Source organism: Heloderma suspectum, chromosome 6 (genome assembly GCF_057233095.1).
Source record: "Heloderma suspectum isolate Gila_16-S chromosome 6, 16-S_ref, whole genome shotgun sequence".
Classification (NCBI taxonomy): Eukaryota; Metazoa; Chordata; class Lepidosauria; order Squamata; family Helodermatidae; genus Heloderma; species Heloderma suspectum.
Genome location: NC_139463.1, coordinates 49,392,285 through 49,414,933, shown reverse-complemented (window position 1 = coordinate 49,414,933; position 22,649 = coordinate 49,392,285). Strand labels below are relative to the sequence as shown.

The 22,649-nt window shown below is 45.8% G+C and overlaps 2 protein-coding genes across 6 annotated transcripts in view; one reads left to right on the top strand and one right to left on the bottom strand.

Annotated features, from left to right (window-relative positions):
- Positions 1 to 5,244, bottom strand: part of KANSL3 (KAT8 regulatory NSL complex subunit 3) — a 33,461-nt gene extending 28,217 nt beyond the window's left edge. For 2 of the 4 annotated variants that reach the window (XM_084807106.1, XM_084807109.1), the window contains exons 1-4: positions 4,638 to 5,244; positions 3,704 to 3,790; positions 2,834 to 3,115; positions 2,346 to 2,516 (exon numbers count right to left, since the gene is read on the bottom strand). In XM_084807106.1, coding sequence (XP_084663232.1) covers positions 2,346 to 2,516; positions 2,834 to 3,051 — 389 coding nt within the window. In that variant the 5' untranslated portion in view covers positions 3,052 to 3,115; positions 3,704 to 3,790; positions 4,638 to 5,244. The remainder of the gene's footprint in view (positions 1 to 2,345; positions 2,517 to 2,833; positions 3,116 to 3,703; positions 3,791 to 4,637) is intronic. The other 2 variants (XM_084807108.1, XM_084807110.1) reach the window with 1 other exon arrangement.
- DUSP11 (dual specificity phosphatase 11) lies at positions 4,964 to 22,086 on the top strand. Of its 2 annotated transcripts, XM_084807112.1 has the most exons (10): positions 5,286 to 5,401; positions 8,431 to 8,506; positions 12,889 to 13,020; positions 13,932 to 14,055; positions 15,010 to 15,070; positions 16,123 to 16,169; positions 16,670 to 16,745; positions 17,889 to 18,017; positions 19,273 to 19,317; positions 20,312 to 22,086. In XM_084807112.1, exons 1-10 carry the CDS (start codon positions 5,370 to 5,372, stop codon positions 20,571 to 20,573), a joined length of 984 nt encoding a protein of 327 aa, XP_084663238.1. In that variant the 5' UTR covers positions 5,286 to 5,369; the 3' UTR covers positions 20,574 to 22,086. The 2 variants fall into 2 exon arrangements, with proteins under 2 accessions (XP_084663237.1, XP_084663238.1); XM_084807111.1 differs by lacking the exon at positions 8,431 to 8,506 and having other exon boundaries at positions 4,964 to 5,401.
- Positions 22,087 to 22,649: the final 563 nt, after the last annotated feature.

The window sequence follows — 22,649 nt, the reverse complement described above, 5'->3', positions numbered from 1 at the left end:
AAGCCAGTTCCCAGCAGATGCACCGAGCGGATCGTCCTCCCAATGTGCTGCTGGGGACCTGAAGCTCTGCCTGCCGTGCATCCCCTTGCCAATGGGAGAAGGCCAACAGGGGCAGGCAAAGTGGCTCCACCGATGGGAGAAGACCCATGCCCAGAGAAGCTGGTCCCCAGGAGGATCATCTTCCTGATATGCCCACTTAGGACCAAATGATGGCAGGGGGTGTAGCAATACACCTTGATGCCATTCGGCCCTTGGAGGGCTGGGTGGGGGCTCCTCCGGCCCACCCCGCCATGGCTGCCCACCCTTGAGCTAAATGCAGAAACTCAATTACCGGAATTTGCTCCCTACAATTTAACACCATAAGCTGAATAAAAGTGAGCTCAGGTGCAAGTCAGCAGAGAGCCAAGATTAGACAGGAACCATGAAGTCCTAAATTTGTGATGGGAAACATTTATGCTATACAAATTGGGGAAATCATTATAAATGTATTTGTATTATACAACTTTGAGGATGGGATTTACTGGATTTGGATGGTTCTGTATACTTTTTTGTTGAAGGACCATTAGTATCGAATGGGACTTCGAATTTGCAGCATCTTTTAAAGAATGTATGCCTACAACCACAACGGACAGAAATGTGCTGTTAAAGAATTGAATCCACAAGCAACTGGGTTCCTCCTCATTAGATACCAGATTTTATGCTCTGTAGCACAAGCACAGTCACACTCATTTTCAAACCCCAGAGCTCAGCAAGCAGTGCTAAGAGTCTACTGCGAAGTACCAGCATTTTAGACTCCTAGATTCTATCAGATCGTTTTTTTGTTCCCTGACAATTAAAGTTTCTCTCTTTAAAATAAAAACAACAAAGAGTCTTGTGGCACCTTATAGACTAACAAGTTTATGGATTGAAGTCCACTCTTTTCATGGACTAGTCTTTAAGGTGCTACAAGATTCTTTGTTGTTTTGCTGCAACAGACTAATACAGCTACCTCACCGGAAATTATTTACTTAGGATTCTATCAATAAATAAAGTTGACATGTCAACTATTACCACACATACTTTAGAGCAGGAATCCCCAACCTTTTGAGTCAGTGGGCACATCTGGAATTTTGGCAGAGTGCAGTGGGCACTCTCACAAAATGGCTGCCAGAGTTGGTGTGACTGCTAACATTTCCTAGAAGGCAAACTGGCAAGAAGAGAAAACTAACTTGCCCAAGAACCTCCAAAACCAGTCTTCTGAACCCACAGTTTTCTACTCAACAACCATTTTGCAGAAGGCAAACTGATGAGGGCTCAGAGAGAAGTAACTAGGCTGAGGAACTGCGTACAAGGCACAGATGGAGGGGTAACTCCAAATCACATATTTGCCTTCAGAAAGCACAAGAAAATACCAATTTCACAGAAAGTAAACTGTGGTTCTCTGAGGATCACTAAATGCGCACATGCACACACACGCTACAAACCAAAGAAAAAAACTAAGGCAAAATGCACACACACACAAAACTGAGGCAAACGTACCACATCAAAAGTAACATACCAGCAGACACTAACTCCCTCTCTCTGAAACACAGACAAAGACAAGAACAATACTCCTCGCTTCTCACCCCACCCCTCTAGCCCCCAGGACACCCCTCACATCCCCAGCTGACCTTTTTCTTTCTTCTGGGGGGCAAGGCACACTTCAAAATGAAGGCTTGGGCTGCAGCTACCCACCGGTTTTATTGTCCATGGACATCTCTGGGGCCCAGAGACATCCTTGGGAATAAGGATGGCACCTGAAGCCGGCACTTCATTTTGCACCATGCTTGGCCACCTAATGCGAAGAGAAAACTCCCTGGAAAAGACCCTGATGCTGGGAAAGACTGAAGGCAAAAGGAGAAGGGGACGGCAGAGGATGAGATGGCTAGATAGCATCACGGATGCAATGAATATGAACTTGAGCATGCTCCGGGAGAGAGCGCAGGACAGGAAGGCCTGGCGTGCTATGGTCCATGGGGTCACGAAGAGTCGGACACGACTGAACGACTGAACAACAACAACAACAAGCCTCTCAATTAATCTTTAAAAATAGTATAAAATCCGGTGGGGCCTGCTAGGCCCCAAGAGAGGTGTCTAAGGACACACAGGTGCCCACAGGTGCTACACTGGAGACCCCAGCTTTAGCATATAATCTGAGTTTACTACCAGAATATTTTGGAATTCAAAACTGTTTTATAGAACTCTAACACTGCCTGGTCCCAAATTATATTCAGGCTCAAAAAGCAGGAAAAAGAAACAGCACCATCAAAGTACAGGCAACAACAGTGCATAAGATGATTTTCCACCACCCCAACCTCATTTACTACCTGTTCATATGCTCTTCCCAGTCGTCAGGTGGAGGAGGCGTATCAGTATCTGTGCGGGCAAAGATCACATGGCGCTCACACTCATTCATCACAGTGCGGGCTTTCTGGTTATCATAGAGTGGCACAGGTGTGGGTGTCACCGTTTCCACATCAATGGGAACATCTGCCTCGCTGAAAACAAAGATTTTAATTCAAGGAACAGAACCATCTGTCTCCACCCCCCATGCCCCCATTAAATGGCTTCTTAACAGGAAGGAACCCCACACACATTGTACATACTCAAAATACTATAGATCAAATTAAGCAACAAAAAGGAAGCTCTGGAACATCTGAATAACCTGGTCATTATGCCCTACTTGAGGGTTTCAGAAGAGGGGACCAGATAATGCAATTATACATATTTGATTTGTACCCTGCCTTTCTCCCCGCAAATGGCATGAAGAGATCTAATATGACTCTCCTATAGAAGAAGAAAGAGATAAACTCACATGGTGCTGTTATCTTGATGTCTCCTCGGAGTGACAAAGAGCAGACGAGTGGGTCGGGCATTGCTGGCATCAGGGTGGGCACTCCATGGTTTGGCATAGCTGTGGTCCAGGAAGACGAGGTCGAGCTCTCTCTCATGGACTGACAGCTGGAAAAGCAGAGAGGTCCCCATCTTCCGTGCTGAGGTTTGGAAGTCCCGCTCGTTGCCTCGATAAGTCATGCCTTGGTCATACACTTTTGCTGCTAGCGTTGGCACAAATTACTCTTCCAGCCCCACATTCTTGCTGTTTGGGAAGGAAACAGAAAAAACAAGTAAGCAGCATGGAAAGACCCGTTTCTTAACCATGTTCTCTCTCTCTCATATATGCACGCTCAGCCATCAGTGAAAACAACAGAACAAAAGCCATATTGGCAAACTTGCAGGCAGCACAGGGCCAATGTTCAACCTTCCCTATCCTTATTTTGCCCCAGTTACAACCAAACCGCAACTTCCACTCTGCTACACTTACGACCTTTCCACAGACAATCCAAAAGCCAGAATAACTACCAAAGTAACAGATTTATCTGGCTCCGCTGCCACTTTACTCCCCTTAACCTGACTGTCTACACGTTTGTCAGCCCTTGATCCCAATTCCATCTCTCTAATGTGACATTCACAGAATGACAGATTGGCAACACAAACCAAAGCGCAGCTTCAAGCAATACATTGGTAACTTCTGGCTTTGAGGGTCAAGCTGGCCGCTAACACAAAAGGCTTTGAAAAATTAAGATGACAAATATCTATAACTGACTATTATTTTATTTATGTGAATGGCTCATAATATGCTCAGGCTTGGTTACAACAATATTAGACATGAAAGCTAAAAACTAACCTCCATGTTCAACAGCAATGCACCTCTTGCATGGCAGACAGTGGGGACAAACTGATGGATACGCCCTACTTGTGGGTTTCCTGACCACTGCAAGAAAATAAAATGCTAGATAGACCTTAGTCTGATGCAGCAAGGCAGCTTCTATTCTTAATTACCATAAACCCTCCAGGCTACAGGAATGCATCACTTTTATGTTCTGTATAGCACTTAGCATGCATTCTATGCCAAATAAATTCCAGATAGTTTTAGAATAGTTATTCTATTCTTCTTTTCTTACATTTCCAATTGCTTTCCATGTTTTTGATCAATAGCTATCCAGAGCTTGGGAAAAGGAAGATATCAATTATTCAAGCTGGTGTGGTTGGAGCGGTTAGATTTCTGGGAGTGTGAGTCTGCTTGCAAAGAAGCTGCATGCTCCCCATCCGCCTTGTTCTGCTAGAAATCACACCCCTTTTTGCTGCTGCCACCACAGCAGCAGTAAATTCGGTGGCAGGGGATCACAACAGGAGCTACATGCACCCCTGCGTTAGAGCATCAGACTAGGAGCAGGGAGATGCGGGTTCAAATCCCTGCATGTTCTTGAAGCTCACTGGATGAATACGGGCCAGTCACGCTCTCTCAGCCCGAACCACCTCACAAGGTTGTTGTGATTTTGAAATGGGGAAGGGAGAACCACACACACACCACCCTGAATGGTGAGATACAAACGTAAGAAGCAGCCCCAGGCTCCAAACAGCACCTGGGCCCAAACGCCACCATCGCTCCCAAGCATCACCACGCCCTGGGCTCCACCCAGCCACGTGGGGAAAGCATCGACCCAATAGGAACAGCATGCATGCCTGCCTGCGCTTCCCTCCCTCGCGTCGCCTGGTGGGCCTCGGGGCGGAGACCCTTTCCCTCCTGCCTGAGGCGCCCACAAAAGAGGCGCGCGCACCTGTTCCAGAGCTCGAGGCGGCCTGCGAAGCAAAGCGACTGGACCCCGGCGAAAAGGGGAGGCTGGAAGCAGAGAGCGTCCCCGCCGTCAGGTTCCAAGGGAGAGCGCCCCTAAGCATGTAAAGAGTGCCCGGAGTTCGCCCCGCCCCCAAAACGCGAGGCGGGGCCCCCGCCAGGCGGGCGCGCTTGAGTCCCGGGCCTGTTGCTTGTTCCCTTCGAAGCTGGGGGCCCAGCGCAAGCGCCTCGCCCCCGACTGGAGGAAGAGAGAAGACGGCAGCGAGGGGACTCAGCGCCGCCCCGGAACCTCCGCGCCGCCCGGACAGGCCTCGGGCGCTCCTACGCATGCGCGGCCCTTTCGCCGTAGCCGCTCACAAGACGCGGAATCCGGACCGCGGAATGGGCGGGCGCCGGAAGGGGAGCCCCAGACGCCGGCGGGGCCCTCGGGCCGCCGGCACCGCCCGCGCGGGTCTGGGGGATCCTCCCCGAACCATGGTTCGGACGAAGCGGCAGGAGAGCGCCCACCCGCTTTGCCGGCAGGCGGGGAGAGCGGGCGCGGCCCCAGCCCGCCTGCGGGGGCCGCTGCTCCGGAGCCCCGCCGCGCTGCGCGCGGCGATTGCGTCACGGGAGCGCCGCGGTCGCGTCTTCCCGAGGGCGCCGGAAGCGCCGCGACAGGGCGAGGCCGGCCTGCGGCGTCGGGGGTCTGGGGGGCGCGCGCGGGCTGGCTGGCGGAGCCATGGCGAAGCAGAGGACCGCGCTCCCGGACAGGTGAGCCGCCCCGGCGGAGGGCCGCGGGCTGTCGGGCGGGCCTCGTAGAACAGCGGGCTGCGCGTGCGTTGAACTAGCGCGGCAGCTGCGGGCGGCAGCGCGGGAGCCCGTGGCTCGCGCTGGCTCGAGCGCGCAGGGGGCGGGCGGAGGAGCGCCGGGAGAGCCGTGCCGGCAGGGCCCAGCCGAGCGCCCCGCGGGGGAGCCCGGTGGGATCGGCCTCGAGCGTGTTTTCAGCGTCCTGAGGCGTCATCTCTTTATTCCGCCGGATCGCCTCGGACGTTCTCCAGTTTTGTCTTATCCTGATACCCCATTGGGAAGCCCACAAGCTCGGTAGCACTCTCCCGCTCATGTTCCCGAGCAACTGGTGTACAGAGACATGCTGCCTCTGATACTGGAGGTACGATATAGTAGGGCTGTATAGCAGAGGCTGCTTCAGGGCTTCTGAGGCGGGCCCGACCCGTTTCAGGCCACTTCGGGTCCAACCCAGCTCACTTCAGGTCCCGAGGCCAAAGTGGGATTCTGAAGGCCAAAGTGGGCTCTCCCCCACCCAACACGCGAGATCCTGCTGTTTACCCGGACCCTTGGGACACACACCGTCAGCCTCTTCAGGAGAGTCGCCATTTCCAGAAACTGAATCCTGTGCAAGTGACAGCTGTAAGGCCACCATTTGCACAGGATTCAGTTTTCTGGAATAGAGGAAGTCGCAACGGCGACTCCCTCAAAGAGGCTGCCAGTGCTTGTCCTGAGGGTCCATGTACGAAGCAGAGGGCCATGTGGCGAGGGGTTGCGCAGCTGGGCATAGGAGTGGCCGGGCTTACGGATGGTTCCAAAGCACTTCAGAGTGGCCTGACCTGCTTTGGGCTGATCCTGACCTGCTTCGGGTGCATCCTGAAGCACCCTACTTCAGCTTGGAATTCAGCTCCAGAGCCAAAGCGATGCACAGTTCTACCATATAGTTATCATAAATATTAGCCTGATGGGATCTGAGCTAGTGGAGACCAACCAAGAAAGAAATCTTGGGGTTGTGGTGGACAGCTCGATGAAAATGTCAACCCAGCACTGTTGTGAAAAAGGCAAACTCCATGTTAGGCATAATTAGGAAAGAAATTGAGAATAAAACTGCCAATAGCATACTGCCCTTATATAAATCTATGGTGCCGCCACACTTAGAATACTGTACAGTTTTGGTCAAAACACCTGAAAAAAGATATTGTAGAGCTGAAAAAAGAGCAGAAAAGGGCAATGAAAATGATTACAGCTGTTGTAACCTTCTCCTGCGAGGATGGTTTAACTTGGAAAAAAACAAGGGAAGGGGAGACATGATATAGGTGTACAAAATTATGCATGGTGTGGAAAATGTGGACTGGGAGACACTTTTCTCCCCCATGGATTTGTCTAATCCCCTTTTAAAACAGTCCAAGTTGGTGGCCATCATCACTACATCTTCTGTTAGTGAATTCCATAGTTTAATTATGTGCTGCATGAAGAAGTCCTTCCTTCTATCTGTCCTGGATCTCCTACCATTCAGCTTCATGGGATGAGTCCAGCCCAGGGTTCTAGTATTATGAGAGAGACTACTAGTCACTTTTTCCACACGATGCATAATTTTATACACATCTATCATGTCTCGCTATATCCCCCCCCCCCCCCGAATGTTGTAACCTTTCCTCATAGGGGAGTTTCTCCAGCCCCTTGATCGTTTTGGTTGCCATCTTCTGTACCTTTTCCAGCTCTACAATACCCTTTTTGAGGTGCAGTAACCAGAACTGTACACAATGTGACTGCACTATATGGCAGTCTTATTTTCTCTTCCCCTTCTAATGACCCCCAACATGGAATTCACCTTTTTCACAGCAACTGCTCAGTGTTTTAATGTTTTCATTAATCTGTCCATCATGGCCTGAAGATCCCTTTCCTGGCCAGTTGCTGCTATCTCAGATACCCTCAGCATATATATGAAGTTTGAGATCTTTTGCCCCAGCGTGCAACACTTTTACGCTTGCTTACATTGAACTACACTTGCCATTTTGATGCCCATTCCCCCTGTTTGGACAGATCCTTTTGGAGAGCTAAACTGTCCCTTTTTGTTTGACCCAGTCTAAATATTTTGGTGTCATCAGCAAACTTGGCTACTTCACTGCTCACTAGAGATGTAACATGGGGTAGAGGCTAAACCCCTACCTTTGACTGTGGTAACTCCCGCCTTTGAGAATCAAACCTGCTATCCCCCATGCCTTTTCCTGCGTTGTATTTCTTGGTCATGCTAGAGTGGAATAGAGTGGAAATTAGTTTTTACATATTACAGTTTTACATATTACATTTACAGTTATTTAGATAATGGTATTAGTATGCTAACCCGGCCTGGTGCTCTCTGGATGCTTTGGGCTACAGCTCCCATCAGCCCCAGAAAGCATGGCTAATAGTCAGAGATTATGGGAGTTGTAGTCCAAAACATCTGGAGGGCACCAGTTTGGTGAAGGCTGGTATACCTGGTACTTTACAGAGCAACATGAGCAAAAAGACAGGCCCCTGCCCTAAGGAGCTTGTACTCTAAATATTATTATATTTATTAAAAGTATTTTTATCCGACCTTTCATTTAAAAGAAAAGCTCAAGATGGCTTACTTAAGCCAACAATAAATGTACCGCTTTTAGATTCTCATTTGTTGCACATAAACAAGTAACTAGAAATTTGAAGGGCCAGAAAACATTGGGGGGGACACACACACCAGAAAAATACAGAAAAAAAGTCTGTCCCCAAATTTTCAAACTTTCTGTGTTTCTGTCTTCCATTTTCTGTGTCTAATCTATTGCTACATGTTTTCCAGCACCTTCTTGGCAGAGAATAGATCTAGAGCATGATAAGATCATTGGATCCATAAAACTTAGTTCATGGTCTGTCCCTCAGTCTATGAGGCTATCGGAGGCTCTGGTTCATGGAGACCCTCTCCTCTAATTGTGCTTCCCTCTTTGCCGTTCCAGCCTAGTCACGTTTATACAGAAGCAGTAAATTGTAAAATTTCTTTCTAGATGGACCCATTACCTACCTCTTGGAAAAAGACTACCTGGAACACGCTTTATTGCTTTTAAAGTCCCTCTTAAGAAGGTAGATAAGTTGCAATAGATGTAGTAGTTCAATTACTTTCATTGTGAAAGTCATGTTTTCTTATACTGATGTCACTTTGGGGGAAGGCTGGGTGCTGGCAATGTAAAATGATCAGTTGGCTTTGTTAGAAGCAGTGCTAATTGTGCCCATATCATACTAGTATTAGACGTAGTATGAATGTCAGCCAATAAACGTAATGTTGGTTCTGTATGGTATGTGGGTGTGACTGTGGGTGGGAGAAAGAGAGAGTGATGTATGTATGAAGGGAAGGAATATGTGTGAGGGAGAGCAGTGCCTCTGGAAGTTGATCAAGGCTACAGGCATTTAGCCAGAGCTATGCCATGACATAGTCATGGAATACTCCAGTATTCTTGCCAAGAAAACCCCATGGAACCTATCACAAGGCTAAAAGATATGACGCCGGAAGATGAGCCCCTCAGGTCGGAAGGTGTCCAATATACTACTGGGGAAGAGCAGAGGGTATTTCCAAGTAGCGCCAGAAAGAGTGAAGCGGCTGGGCCAAACCCGAAAGGACACTCAGCTGTGGATGTGTCTGGTGGTGAAAAGAAAATCCGATGCTGTAAAGAACAATATTGTTTAGGAACCTGGAATGTCAGATCAATGAATCAAGGTAAGCTGGAGGTGGTCAAACATGAGATGGCAAGATTGAACATCGACATCTTGGGAATCAGCGAACTAAAATGGACAGGCATGGGCGAATTTAATTCAGGTGACCATCATATCTACTATTGTGGGCAAGAATCCCTTAGAAGAAATGGAGTAGCACTCATAGTCAACAAAAGGGTGGGAAAAGCAGTACTGGGGTACAATCTCAAAAATGATAGAATGATCTCAGTACAAATCCAAGGCAAACCATTCAACATCACAGTAATTCAAGTCTATGCCCCAACCACTGAGGCCGAAGAAGCTGAGGTTGATCGGTTCTATGAAGACCTACAACACCTTCTAGAACTAACACCAAAAAAAGATGTCCTCTTCATCATAGGGGATTGGAATGCTAAAGTAGGAAGTCAAGAAATCACCGGGATAACAGGCAGGCATGGCCTTGGTGTACAAAATGAAGCAGGACAAAAGCTAATAGAGTTTTGCCAAGAGAACATGCTGATCATAGCAAACACTCTTTTCCAACAGCACAAGAGGCGACTCTACACATGGACGTCACCAGATGGTCAATATTGAAATCAGATTGATTATGTCCTTTGCAGCCAAAGATGGAGAAGCTCCATACAGTCAGTCAAAACAAGCCCTGGAGCTGACTGTGGCTCAGATCATGAGCTGCTTCTTGCAAAATTTCGGCTGAAATTGAAGAACGTCGGGAAAACCACTAAACCGTTCAGGTATGACCTAAATCATATCCCTGATGAATATACAGTGGAGGTGAGGAATAGATTTCAGGGATTAGACCTGATAGACAGAGTGCCTGAGGAACTATGGACGGAGGTCCGTAACATTGTTCAGGAGGCAGCAACGAAATCCATCCCAAAGAAAAAGAAATGCAAGAAAGCCAAGTGGCTGTCTGATGAGGCTTTACAAGTAGCTCACGAAAGAAGGGAAGCGAAAAGCAAGGGAGAAAGGGGAAGATATACCCAACTGAATGCAGATTTCCAGAGAATAGCAAGGAGAGACAAGAAGGCCTTCTTAAATGAACAATGCAAAGAAATCGAGGAAAACAACAGAATGGGAAAGACTAGAGATCTCTTCAAGAAAATTGGAGATCTCAAGGGAACGTTTTGTGCAAAGACGGGCATGATAAAGGACAAAGAAGGCAGGGACCTAACAGAAGCAGATGAGATTAAGAAGAGGTGGCAAGAATACACAGAAGAACTATACAGGAAAGATCTGAATGTCCCTGATAGCCATGATAGTGCGCTCACTGAACTTGAGCCGGACATCCTAGAGAGTGAAGTCAAGTGGGCCTTAGGAAGCATTAATAACAACAAAGCTAGCGGAGATGACAGTATTCCAGCTGAGTTATTTAAAATCCTAAAAGATGATGCTGTTAAAGTGCTGCATTCAATATGCCAACGAATCTGGAACACTCAACAGTGGCCACAAGACTGGAAAAGGTCAGTTTACATTCCAATTCCAAAGAAGGGCAACGCCAAAGAGTGTTCAAACTACCGCACAATTGCGCTCATTTCACATGCCAGCAAGGTGATGCTCAAAATCCTACAAGCTAGGCTTCAGCAGTATGCGAACCGAGAACTACCGGAAGTACAAGCTGGGTTTCGAAGAGGCAGAGGAACTAGAGATCAAATCGCCAACATTCGCTGCATCATGGAGAAAGCAAGAGAATTCCAGAAAAATGTCTATTTCTGCTTCATTGACTACGCTAAAGCCTTTGATTGTGTGGATCACAACAAACTGTGGCAAATTCTTAAAGTGATGGGAGTACCAGACCACCTTACCTGTCTCCTGAGAAACCTGTACGAGGGTCAAGAAGCAACAGTCAGAACCAGACATGGAACAACCGATTGGTTCAAAATTGGGAAAGGAGTACGACAAGGCTGCATATTGTCACCCTGCTTATTTAACTTATATGCAGAGTACATCATGAGAAATGCCGGGTTGGATGAATCAGAGGTCGGAATTAAGATTGCTGGGAGAATTATCAACAACCTCCGATATGCAGACGATACCACCCTAATGGCAGAAAGCGAAGAGGATCTCAAGAGCCTCTTGTTGAGGGTGAAAGAGGAGAGTGCAAAAGCTGGTTTGAAACTCAACATTAAAAAAACTAAGATCATGGCATCTGGCCCCATCACTTCCTGGCATATAGAAGGGGAAGAAATGGAAGCAATGACAGATTTTACTTTCTTGGGCTCCAAGATCACCGCAGATGGTGACTGTAGCCATGAAATTAAAAGACGCTTGCTCCTTGGGAGGAAAGCTATGGCCAATCTAGACAGCATAGTAAGAAGCAGAGACATCACCTTGCCGACAAAGGTCCGTCTAATCAAAGCTATGGTTTTCCCAGTAGTAATGTATGGCTGTGAGAGCTGGACTATAAGGAAGGCTGAGCGCCGAAGAATTGATGCTTTCGAACTGTGGTGCTGGAGAAGACTCTTACGAGTCCCCTGGACTGCAAGGAGGTCAAATCAGTCCATCCTAAAGGAAATCAACCCTGAGTGCTCATTGGAAGGACAGATAATGAAGCTGAAGCTCCAATATTTTGGCCACCTAATGCGAAGAGAAAACTCCCTGGAAAAGACCCTGATGCTGGGAAAGACTGAAGGCAAAAGGAGAAGGGGACGGCAGAGGATGAGATGGCTAGATAGCATCACGGATGCAATGAATATGAACTTGAGCACGCTCCGGGAGAGAGCGCAGGACAGGAAGGCCTGGCGTGCTATGGTCCATGGGGTCACGAAGAGTCGGACACGACTGAACGACTGAACAACAACAACAACATGCCATGACATAAAACATTGGGTTAGGAATATAGGAAGCCACATTCTACTGCGTTAGACCATTACTCCATCTAGCCCAGTGTTGTTGATACTGACTAGCAGCGGCTCTCCAAAGTTTCAGGCAGGAATTTTTCCAACCCTACCTGGAAATGCTGGGATTGAACCTGGGACCTTCTGCATACAATGTATGTGCCCTACTGCTGAGCTCCAGCCCCAAAGCATAAGAACCTTTGTTTTGGAAAAAATTTGCAGATTAGTTTTGCTTGATGCTTATGATCTCTAACTGATGCCTTCCTATCCTGCTTTCTAGATCAGACTAGCAAGCGATCCTGTACTGGGTGTGTGTGTGTGTGTGTGTCTTTCCCTGAGGTGTGTAGTTTTCTGGGTAGTTTTGTGTATTATGTAGGCACTTTTGGCATGAGGTATCTTGTTTACTTCTGACCTGCTTGCATTGCATTATAATCCAGATTTCATAGCTTCTGTGTGAGGTTAGTGCAGCCTTCCCCAACCTGGAGCCCTCCAGATGTTTTGGACTGTAGCTCCCAGCATGGCCAATGGTCAGCAGGGGCTGGTTGGAGTTGAAGTCCAAAACATCTGGAGGGCACCTGGTTGGGGAAGGCTGAATTGATATGTAGGGCAATTGTGAGTAAGCTTGTATTCATGTGAGTCTACGCTAATTTCCCTAGCCTGGCCTTTTCCTGTTGCAAGAGTGAATGCCTCGGCTTATAAGGATTGTCAGCCCGCAACTGTAAAAAGCAGGGCACTGGACATTATGACCCTCGTTATTTCTAGGTCATTTTTGTCCAGTGTAGAACTGTGTGTGTGTTTGGCATACAAACAGCTCTAATAGACTGTGTGGCATGCTCGTGTAATGCAGAATTATGTAAATACAGTTGTGCTCTTCTTTGGATACCTAGAATAGTTGGTTGAATGGCTTTCATTCTTTTCCAGAGTTTTGAATGGAGACTTGCCCCAAATGAACGTTTTTCTCCATTAGACCTTGTTAATCAAGTTAGAGAGCAGAAAGAAGAACTTGGCTTGATCATTGATTTAACATACACTACCCGCTATTATGAGCCAGAGGTAAGTTCAGTTTATCAGACTTGCCTTAAAGGGGTAGATGTTCTTGATGCGATCATTTGGCAGTGTTCTTAATATGAAAGCACTTGTTAGAATTAGGCTCTTGCTCCTTATTCACTGAAGAAGGTTTCTGCTCAGGGTTGTAGAGGAAGCTTTGAAGAAATGGATTCAGCTTTCCTTATGTAATAGCTGTAAGCAATGCCATGTGCAGTGTTTAAAGCAGGGCATGTGTTTGAGGGCTCAGGTTGTATGTGGATGTGACCCAGTGGGGTTTCTCTGGCCATTATGGGTAGAGCTGTTCCACTGATTTGCATTCCTCTGGATCTCCAGTACAATCCTTCCTCTTTGTAGAATGACTAGAAACATCCTGTGGCCTGAAAGGAGGGGTGGGATGGGAATTACAGCATCGAGCGTAGCCATTTTCTAGGAGGTTTTTAAGGGCAAATCAGTCTTGGTTATATTTGTATGATGCATTTATGTGAGTAGCTGTAGCCACTACCAGAGGAGTATCGTGTGACTGAGCCAGATGGTCAGCAGAGCTGCAAGAGCATTGCATGGCCCAGTTGTTGGCCCACAGAAGAAAGTGGTTGGCTATAGGGTGGTGGGCAGGGCTAGACAAGGGGAAGAAAGAGGGTACAGTTTCTCTGTAGCAAATGTTATGGGCTGGTGGCTGGCTGCTGGGCTGAAGCCTTCAGTCAGACTAGGTTAGAGATGCCAGTGAGGTAACTGGGCTTCCGTCCAGAGCCCCTTTGCTACACAGCTGCCTAGGAGGAAAGTGAAGCATGTAAGCAAGGGGATGTGTGGGGCAAATATCACACTTTGCTTTTGATTTCCTCTGCATCTAAATGTGGGAAGAGTCATGTGGGTTTGTTTGATATTTATTGCAACCATTTGTGTTGGGCACATTTTTGCAGGAGCTACCAGACACGGTGCAATACTGTAAGATTTTAACAGTAGGACATGAAGTACCAGATAATGACACGGTATCTAAATTCAGAAGTGCTGTGAAGAAATTCCTTATGGAAAACCAACATAATGGTAAGCATGATCTGATGACTCGAAGCTGGTCTTTTTTAAGACAGCAGTGGTCATTAGTGATACATTCCATACTTCATTGATTCGCGTTTAATAGTGTTTTTCCACAATGCCTTGACTGGTTGGCAGTATACAGTGCCATCCATATACATGATGTAAGCAGACAGGCTCCCACCCCAAGCCTATCATCTAAAGCAGGGGTGAGCAGCAGGTGGATCTCCAGATGTTTTGGATTTAAATTCCCAGAGGTCCCTGCCGTCATGGCCAATGGTCAGGAATTCTGGGAATTGAAATCCAAAACATTTATTTATTTATTACATTTATATCCCGCCTTTTTTCCTCCAAGGAACTCAAGGTGGCGTACATAATCCTCCTCCTCCTCCATTTTATCCTCACAACAACAACCCTGTGAGGTAGGTTGGGCTGAGAGTATGTGACTGGCCCAAAGTCACCCAGTGAGCTTCCATGGCCGAGTGGGGACTAGAACCCGGATCTCCCGACTCCCAGTCGGGAGATCCCAGCACTCTAGCCACTACACCATGCTGGCTCTTTGGAGGTCTACTTTCTGCCCACCCCTGATCTAAAGTTGGGTATTGGAGAAAGATGGGAGGGAGAGCAGGAATGAGAGAGAAGGATAACTGCTCTCTTCTTAGAGCATGCCAATCCATGGCTGGAAGCTAAGCTGCTGCTCTTAAATTAATGTAAGCAGTGAGGTGCTCTTTGCCTTCACAAGCAAGGCTTCTCTGCATTATTTTGCTTTTCAGAAGGGCTGTACATGATTACTAAGCTTGTGCATTTCGTAGCAGAATGTTTTCTAAATAAGCCAGTTCTTGGCCATAAATAGTACTTTCTCTCCAAACAATTATAGGAAATGTCAGCTGTATTCGCACTTGCAATTTGACAACATTTTCTGTGCAACTGAGCCTTTATAAAAACATTTTACACTTATTTTCCTAGACAAGCTTATTGGAGTTCACTGCACACATGGCTTGAATCGAACTGGTTACCTTGTTTGCAGGTAAGTTGCCCTTAGGATGCTGATCAGAAGTTTGGCTTGATAGGATTAAATGAATAACTGGATATCTGCCACATAAGTATCCCTGCTGAATGTAAAGCCAATAACCCTTTCTCCTGGATGAATGTCTCCATTTGTATATGTATTTATTTAAAATGGGCTTCTTGCAGACATTAGGTCATTGATCTTCACTTGCTGGCTTGTGACCTAAAAATGGATTGTAGCTCAACTAAAGTGGGTCATCCATCACTTTCCTATGGTTTTAATCTTTTTAAGGGACAAAAGAAAGGAGAGGGAAAGAGAAGGAAGTGAACGTATTTGGTTAAATACAAAACGTGGATCCTAAGTTGCAGGTTGGGATTTCAGGGTCGGACTTCTGATTTTGAAAAAGTTGGAGGCGACCAAAATTCACTTGTCCATCAGAACCATTGATCTTAATAAATTTAATAATAATAACAATAATAATAATATCTCTTAGATATGGCTTTCTGGAGCTTATCCATGCAGTCCACTTGTAACTGCTGACGGGCACAGGATAGAACTGTTCCCTGTCATATTAGAAGAGCCATGGACCTTTGCTGTGAGGGTTGAGCTGAGATATTTGGAGCCATACAACAAGCGTCTTAGCTGCTTATGGGTTATCAGTGCTATCCCAGATATCCAGTTGATTCCTTGGACTGGAACAGTGCTAGAGGGGGGAGTACAGTGGGCATTTTAAAACAATAGTAAGCGAATGAGTTCCACATTTCTTACATGTTTTCTAGCAAGCGTGTAATGTGTCCCTACCTTCCTTCAGTAGAAATCCTGTGCACGCTTACTAAATTCCTTACTTCCAAGTAAACAGGTATAGAATCAGGCTGTTAAAAGAACAATGTTTAAGCAGTTACAACATAAGCTTTGCTATACACCCAGTTTCTCTGTTCCGTAGTGCAGAGTAGTAATCTCAGGGATATTAGTTATCTGAGTATTTACAGATAATACAGCCTGCTTTCTAAAAATATTCTAGCATTGCCTTTTGCTAGTTCTTTCTTTAACTATGTTGCTGTTGTGTTTAGGTACCTAATCGATGTTGAAGGAATGGATCCAAACATGGCAATAGAATGTAAGTGATGTACCCTTATTTGCAGAGTTGGGGCATTTGATAGCTTTTTTCAAAAACTTCCCATGAACTTCAAGATGGAAACTGTTCAGCCTAATTCTGTTTTAAATGAGAGCTAAGATAACCACAACTCTCCTCTTGCAATTGAGACATTACTAGAGAGACACATGGAATTTGTATCAGATTGATTTAGATAGAGACTAGTGCACTCCTTCCAAGCTTGCCATAAGTCTTTTCTCATATTTTCTTTATGCAAATAGAGCCTGTGCTTGCACCATTATAAACAAGACTCGAGAATTGAGTGAGCAGGCTGGTATGTCATCATTTCATTTCAGCCATAAACTTGCTAAGTGGCCTTATGCAAGCCACAATTTTCTCAGTGCATACACACCCTTTCCCAATCTACAATATAGGCATAATGCTGAAATGTTTTATATAGGGCATGGACTAGGTCTGTTGTGTGTCCCCATCACTCTAAGCAAATCTAGAATTTTCTTTCTAAGTGTTCAATAGACACCGAGGGCATTCTATAGAGAGGAAGAACTATATTGAAGACCTTCAGAGAGGACCTGGAAGAAAGTAAGTAACTTTTTTTGTACATTATTAGTTATTTTGTTGTTTTACTTCAACAATGATGCATGAATTAGCTGGAGAAAAGGATTCTGCTGTAATATCTGCCACTAATTTTTCATCAATTTAATGCACATGGTACTTATTGAGGAAAGTACTAGGATCCACAAGTCCAAACCCCTGCAGGCCCTGAGGTTGGGTCCTTCACATAGTAACCACTTGACAGATCAGTGTGCAGAAGCCATGAGTGGGGAACTGTTTAGCCCCCAGGGGATGGTTTGCTCTCCAGCTCACTCCCCAGGTGCCAGATGACATAAGGAGTGAACGCTCCCCCTGAAGCCCTGCCCCATGACATCATAGCAGAGTTTCTTCATGCAGAGAGAGGCAGGAATCATCACTCCATGCCCCCCTCTGCATGGAGCAAAAGGCAGTTCCTCAGCAGCAGAAAGAGACTTTATCTCCAACCAGGGATGAAAGATAAGAATGGAGTTTCTTCTCCTTGCACTAGAGAGAGCCTGCCTTTCTCTGTTGCTGGTAGAGGGGCAGAGCTTCCAACCTCCGTGGGACCTCGGCAGCCCAGATGGGGAACCTCCGTGGGCTGGAGTTTCTCCATCCCTGGCATATGCCTTCTTTCCTTGGGCAGCACGGACCAGGAAAGAACTAATATTTGGCACCAGAGGTTTTAGCAGAAGAGGTGGCTATAGCTCACTTGTGCATGTTACCTTGATCTGCAGAGGAAGACAAAATGGACACATCCTCTCCCCAGCTCTTTTGTCCCTAATTGCCAAAGGAAAGGAGGCCCCCGCTCATGCATGCACACACCCATGGAAAATCTTCCTGATCCCAGTAGGCCATACTAAGTATCCAAAATAGAAAATGGAGTCATCCAGTTTGAAACTAACACATTTTTGTTCTCCTATGGCTGTTACAAAATCCCCTAGAAGTGAGAGGGCCCAAAGCAGCTCAATGAGGACTCCGCATGCTCAGTGGCTGCAGTATGCTGAGTGTTTGGCAGGGTGAATCCGGCGGGCGGGGAGCAGAAATGAAATGAATGTCCTGAAAAATGGCCTGGCTGGCTGAAACATATTAATTCCTATTCCATGGCTGCTTGTTCTTGTATATCCCCTAATCCCTCAATGTTTCTCTTTAAAGGAATCGTCGTATGCCTGTTTCAGGATGCAGTTGGATTAAAGGACACTTTGGCCCCACCCCAAATCCTGGTTTTGAAGCAGTTGAATATAGTTCACAAAGCTTCCAGCAGTTCCCACTGAAAGAACCAAGGTTTCATTTTTTCCCTTCTAGGCATCTAATAGGATCAAATAATAATGGAACCTTATAATGTTTCTAGAAATGAGAATCTGTCAGAGCAGCATGGGTGCCCGCAGGAAGGGGCAAGTAAGGGAGGGCAGTTCACCCCTTCAAAGGGCCATAGTCTCCAGTTTCCCAACTTTTTAATTTTTTTAAGTCTCTAGCCCTGGTAGAATCTGAGGCATGAGGCAAAATGTGCAGCCGCTGTTCTGCCCATTCATTTTGTGAGAAACTAGCTTGCTCCCACTTTTTAGTGGTTTTAGCCAATGAATGAAGTCATAGCAATGTTAGCACACCCACGGGCTGGGTTCATAACAACACGACAACCCATACTCAAGGTTGAGTATGGGTTGAGTGTAAGATGTTGAAACGTGGGTTGTGTTGTGTGAACCCAGCTGCATTAACAAACCATGGTTTGTTAACCTCAAACAAGGCACAGTTCACAAACCAACAACAAACCATGGGTTCTTTTTGTGGGTTGTTCTGATGATCCAGTGCCTTGACCATCTTTCTGGTTCTTTCTCCCTCTCAGAATAGAGTAAGGCACTCTTACTGCTGTTTAGACCTTAGGGATCTAGTCCTTGTGGGGTGGGGATCCAGGCTGGATGTGGCCCATGCTGTCTCTTCCCAAGCCTTTCCCAGTCTCTTTGACTCTGCAGCCCCCTTTTCCCCATTGCTCAGCTGTTTCCTGATCAGCTTGGGGCAGGGGGTTGCAAGGCGTTAGGTTTCAAATGCCTCTGCTGCTCAGCTAAGAAGAAGCAGCATGGCTGCAGAGTCCCATTAGTGAGCTGCCCATGGGGGAAGAGATTGCTCTCTTTTTCTATGGGCAGCTTGCTACATTTCCACGCTGGGCACTGAGAAAGAGAAGACTCCTTCCCAGCGCTCAGCATGGAAGCTATGCAAGCTGCCCGTGGAGGAAGAGAGAAATCAGTAGGTTTTTTTTTCATGCTTATTTGCCATGTTGGGGGAGGGGCATTTTCATGCATGCGTGTGTGTATGGTGGCCCCAGTATTCAGCCCCTGGAATTTTAGCCATGACATAAAGAGGCCCTCAGGCTGGGAAATGTTCCCCACCTTGTACTACATGGATGGGCCCAAGACCACACTTGATGAAGAGATGGTTCTCCATCAGGCTTCAAGGAGTGCTGAAAGAGTGTTTGCTTGAAAACAACAGTGTAGGCACTTGAGTACCAGCAGTTCTTGTAGCCTGTGTCTTCTTTCTGTTACAGGCACTTCTCTTCTAGGAGAGAACGGGGTGGACATAACCAGCACAGGTAAACTGTTAAGAATTCCTGGAAACTTCTGAACACATTGTATATCATCTGTCATTGAGAAGGCACCTCTAGTCCAGGGCTGTTCATGTTCTGCAGCAACAGAATATTCAAATTTCATCCTCCGAATCAGTTCTGCACACTACATCTGACTCTGTCAGCCTGATTTTGCAGAATCGTCTTTCTAAGAGCGTGCCTTTTTGTAAAGAGCTCAGGGGCAGAGGAGAGAGAAGGCGTGGAATGAGGTGGCTCCTGAGGTAATCAGTGCTGCCCTTCCATCCTTTGGCCATTGAGCCTTTCCAGACATTGCCAGGCTTTTTTCTGCAGTGATGAGAGTCGAGAACACAATTTAAACACACAAAGAGTGAAAGGTGCAAAATTTTACAGATCTTATGCTTGTATGGTAGAATCTCAGAATGCCCCAAATACATGTAACCTGCCTAAGTGCAACTGTTATCTATCTCTGCTATACCGATGGAAAGACATGCAAAGTACTGCCAGTTATCTCCATTTGCTGCAGTGTTACTGCTGCCTCTTTCCTGAATAAAGTAGGCTTCAAGTAGTGAACCAACCCCTTGCTGAGGAATGGTGTCACTATAGGGGAAACACATCTGACATGTGCTGGTAGACCCTGCTAGCATCTTTTTCCTGGGCAGGATGCAGGGAGCCATATTAGTCCTTTGCAACAAAAGCAATAGACCGGCACCTTAAAGACAAGCAACTGAGTTATCTTTCCATTCAGCATTGTTTGGTAAAGCACCTGCCTGTACCCAAGCTGAGACTTAAAGTTGCCAGCAGTGCTCTCGTCTGCTTTAGTGCTGTCACCTCTTTTCACCCAGTTACACTGCAGGCTCAGCTGCTGGAATTTGTGCTGTTAATCATGGAAGTTTAAGAAGCACATTGGAAGGTCCAGATTGCCATGTGGGTTGGAGTGTTATAGTGCAGGCTCTTCAAAATCATTTGGCTCTTCTCTGAAATCTTGTGGCTTCTCTTTCAGAAAACTGTATCATACCAGGAACCCAAATCTCATCACGTGTTATGACAAAGGTCATCCTGTTCACAATCCTCAATATACCCCTACACCAAGCGTCATCCAGCAACGACCAGGCCACAGTGTTAGTCCCAACCATGGCCTGTTCAACTCTCCTTACCAGCAACAGTTGCAAGAATATGAAGGACCATATTTTCGAATGCAAAATCTTCATTATCCACTACAACAAGGAGGATACAAAATAGATAGACAACTCCACCATTATTGACGGAAATGTAATGGGCAAGGAGAACAGGATCTCATACTAATTAAACAGAAATCTGTTCTTGGCTTGCTATTTATTCAGCAGATGAAAACCTGTTGGTTACCTTACATGGTTGCTGTGTTGCCACCATACTTTCCTGGGTTGCAAATCAATGCTACAGATGGCTGCTTTAGCATTCAGTTGATCTTTTAAGTTTGTCTTTTTAGTGCCTGCTTACAAACAAGATGTAGCCCCTCTTACCAGTAGAAGAATTCACATTACAATTGTTTGCATATTGAGCTTAACATTTGTGTTAAATAAAAATTACCTTCCCCTGCTACTGTTGAAGATGGACTACTACCATGACCCTCATAAGGGAACTGGCATGCTCATTCTTCTGAAATGGATTTCTGCGTCATAAATCAGTTGGACTCAAGTTTGCAACCAAATTTCAGGAGCTGTTTTATAGCTTTGGAGCTCCTAGGCAGCCCACTTTATAGGGTAAGTTATTTTGGAACAGGAAGCAATGATGTCATTGCACCAATAATATTTGTTTCTACATGTTACTGAAGCAGTATGGCCTGCACCATGTGGGGGCAGTTCCTACCCTGCAAAGGTAACATGTCAAGTTTGAGATTTTCCTTAAGAACAGAGTTCACTAATCTTGGGGATTTATATATTTATTGTTTTGCCTTCTGCTGTAACATAGAGCATGCCTCATTTGCCTTGGTCAGTTGGAGCTTATACTTTGCAGACACTGTGTTAATTCCTGCTCCCTGCTTGTGTAGGAGATAAAAAGTTGCAGAAGTGGTCCTACCAAATGAGGTGTGTTGGTAGATGTGAGTGCTATCAAGAGCAGGTGCATAGAAGGCAAATAGTGCTGACTCATGAAGCTGAATCCACGGGGAGGTTCTTGTTTCCATGAAGCTTGTCTAGGTGAACTTCCGAATGGCTTGTGTGTGGAGTTCCTACATTAATCTGTGAAAAAGACAGGCAACTCAAATGTATAAATGAAAAAGTTTTTACCTTTAAAAGCTGCTGTGCCATCTTAGAGGTCCCCTCCCCCTCTCTCACACAGAAGAGGGAAGACCTCTTAAGAGGCCTGCTGTGACGCATGCACCACCAAAGTACACTTTTTTGTTATTACCTCTGGCGGGTTTTCTCATCAGCAAAGTCAGTTGCACATATGTATGTTTATACATTCCGGCTCTGGAATGAGCTCCCTAGTGAGGTTCACCTGGTGCCTACATTGTATTCCTTTCGGCGCCAGGTGAAGACCTTTTTATTTTCCCAGGCATTTTAGCATTTTAGCTTTCTAAATTTTTAGCTTTGCTGTTTTAAATCTGTATTTTAAACTCCTGCACTGCTGCTAGGTTTTATTGTGGTTGTATTGTTATATTGTGGTTTTAATGTTCTATATATTTTAAATTGTTTTATTGTGTGTTGTTTGGTTTTAATTTTTGTGAACCGCCCAGAGAGCTTCGGCTATTGGGCAGTATAGAAAATAAACAAACAATAATGATTAAGGGTTTTTAAATTGGGTGACAGCCCTAATTATTCATCATAATTTATTTAAACTGAAGACCAAAATTAAAGGTTGGTTGCCAGCAGATCTTTGGCGCCAGGAACTGTGAGGAGCACAACTAGTTTGAACTATGTAGATGATGTTCACTCTAGAGCACTTAAGGATCCCCTGTTTCATATCCCTAAATACTAGTTCCTACACGGCTTAGCTTCAAACAAATGTGAATCTTCTTGTGCCTCTCAGCTGCATTATGCTTGCTGCTACACAAGTATGCTAGTGCATCAGCGAGTGGGGAGGGAGTGGCATGCATATGAACAAGTACAAATATCTGGCAGTGATAAGTCTAAGAAAAGCTGGTGAACAGATTTAATTCAGTGAGTGAAAACTGGCTTAAATGGTCAAGAAAGATGATTTGAATTAAATTTGTATTGTATGATTGATTTCTTAAACAAGCCTAGGTAATAATTGGTTACTGAAAAACAAATATTATTGCATAATACAACTCACTTGCCCTTTGTACAGCAAAATTGTACCTGTAAAATATCGCACTACAAAATGGCTTGGTTCACATGTAA

Coding starts and splice junctions, on each gene's coding strand:
- DUSP11 (XM_084807111.1), top strand. CDS start 4,979: ATGCGCGGCCCTTTCGCCGTAGCCGCTCACAAGACGCGGAATCCGGAC. Junction 5,402..12,888: donor AGGACCGCGCTCCCGGACAG/GTGAGCCGCCCC, acceptor ATTCTTTTCCAG/AGTTTTGAATGGAGACTTGC. Junction 19,318..20,311: donor GGTGGACATAACCAGCACAG/GTAAACTGTTAA, acceptor CTTCTCTTTCAG/AAAACTGTATCATACCAGGA.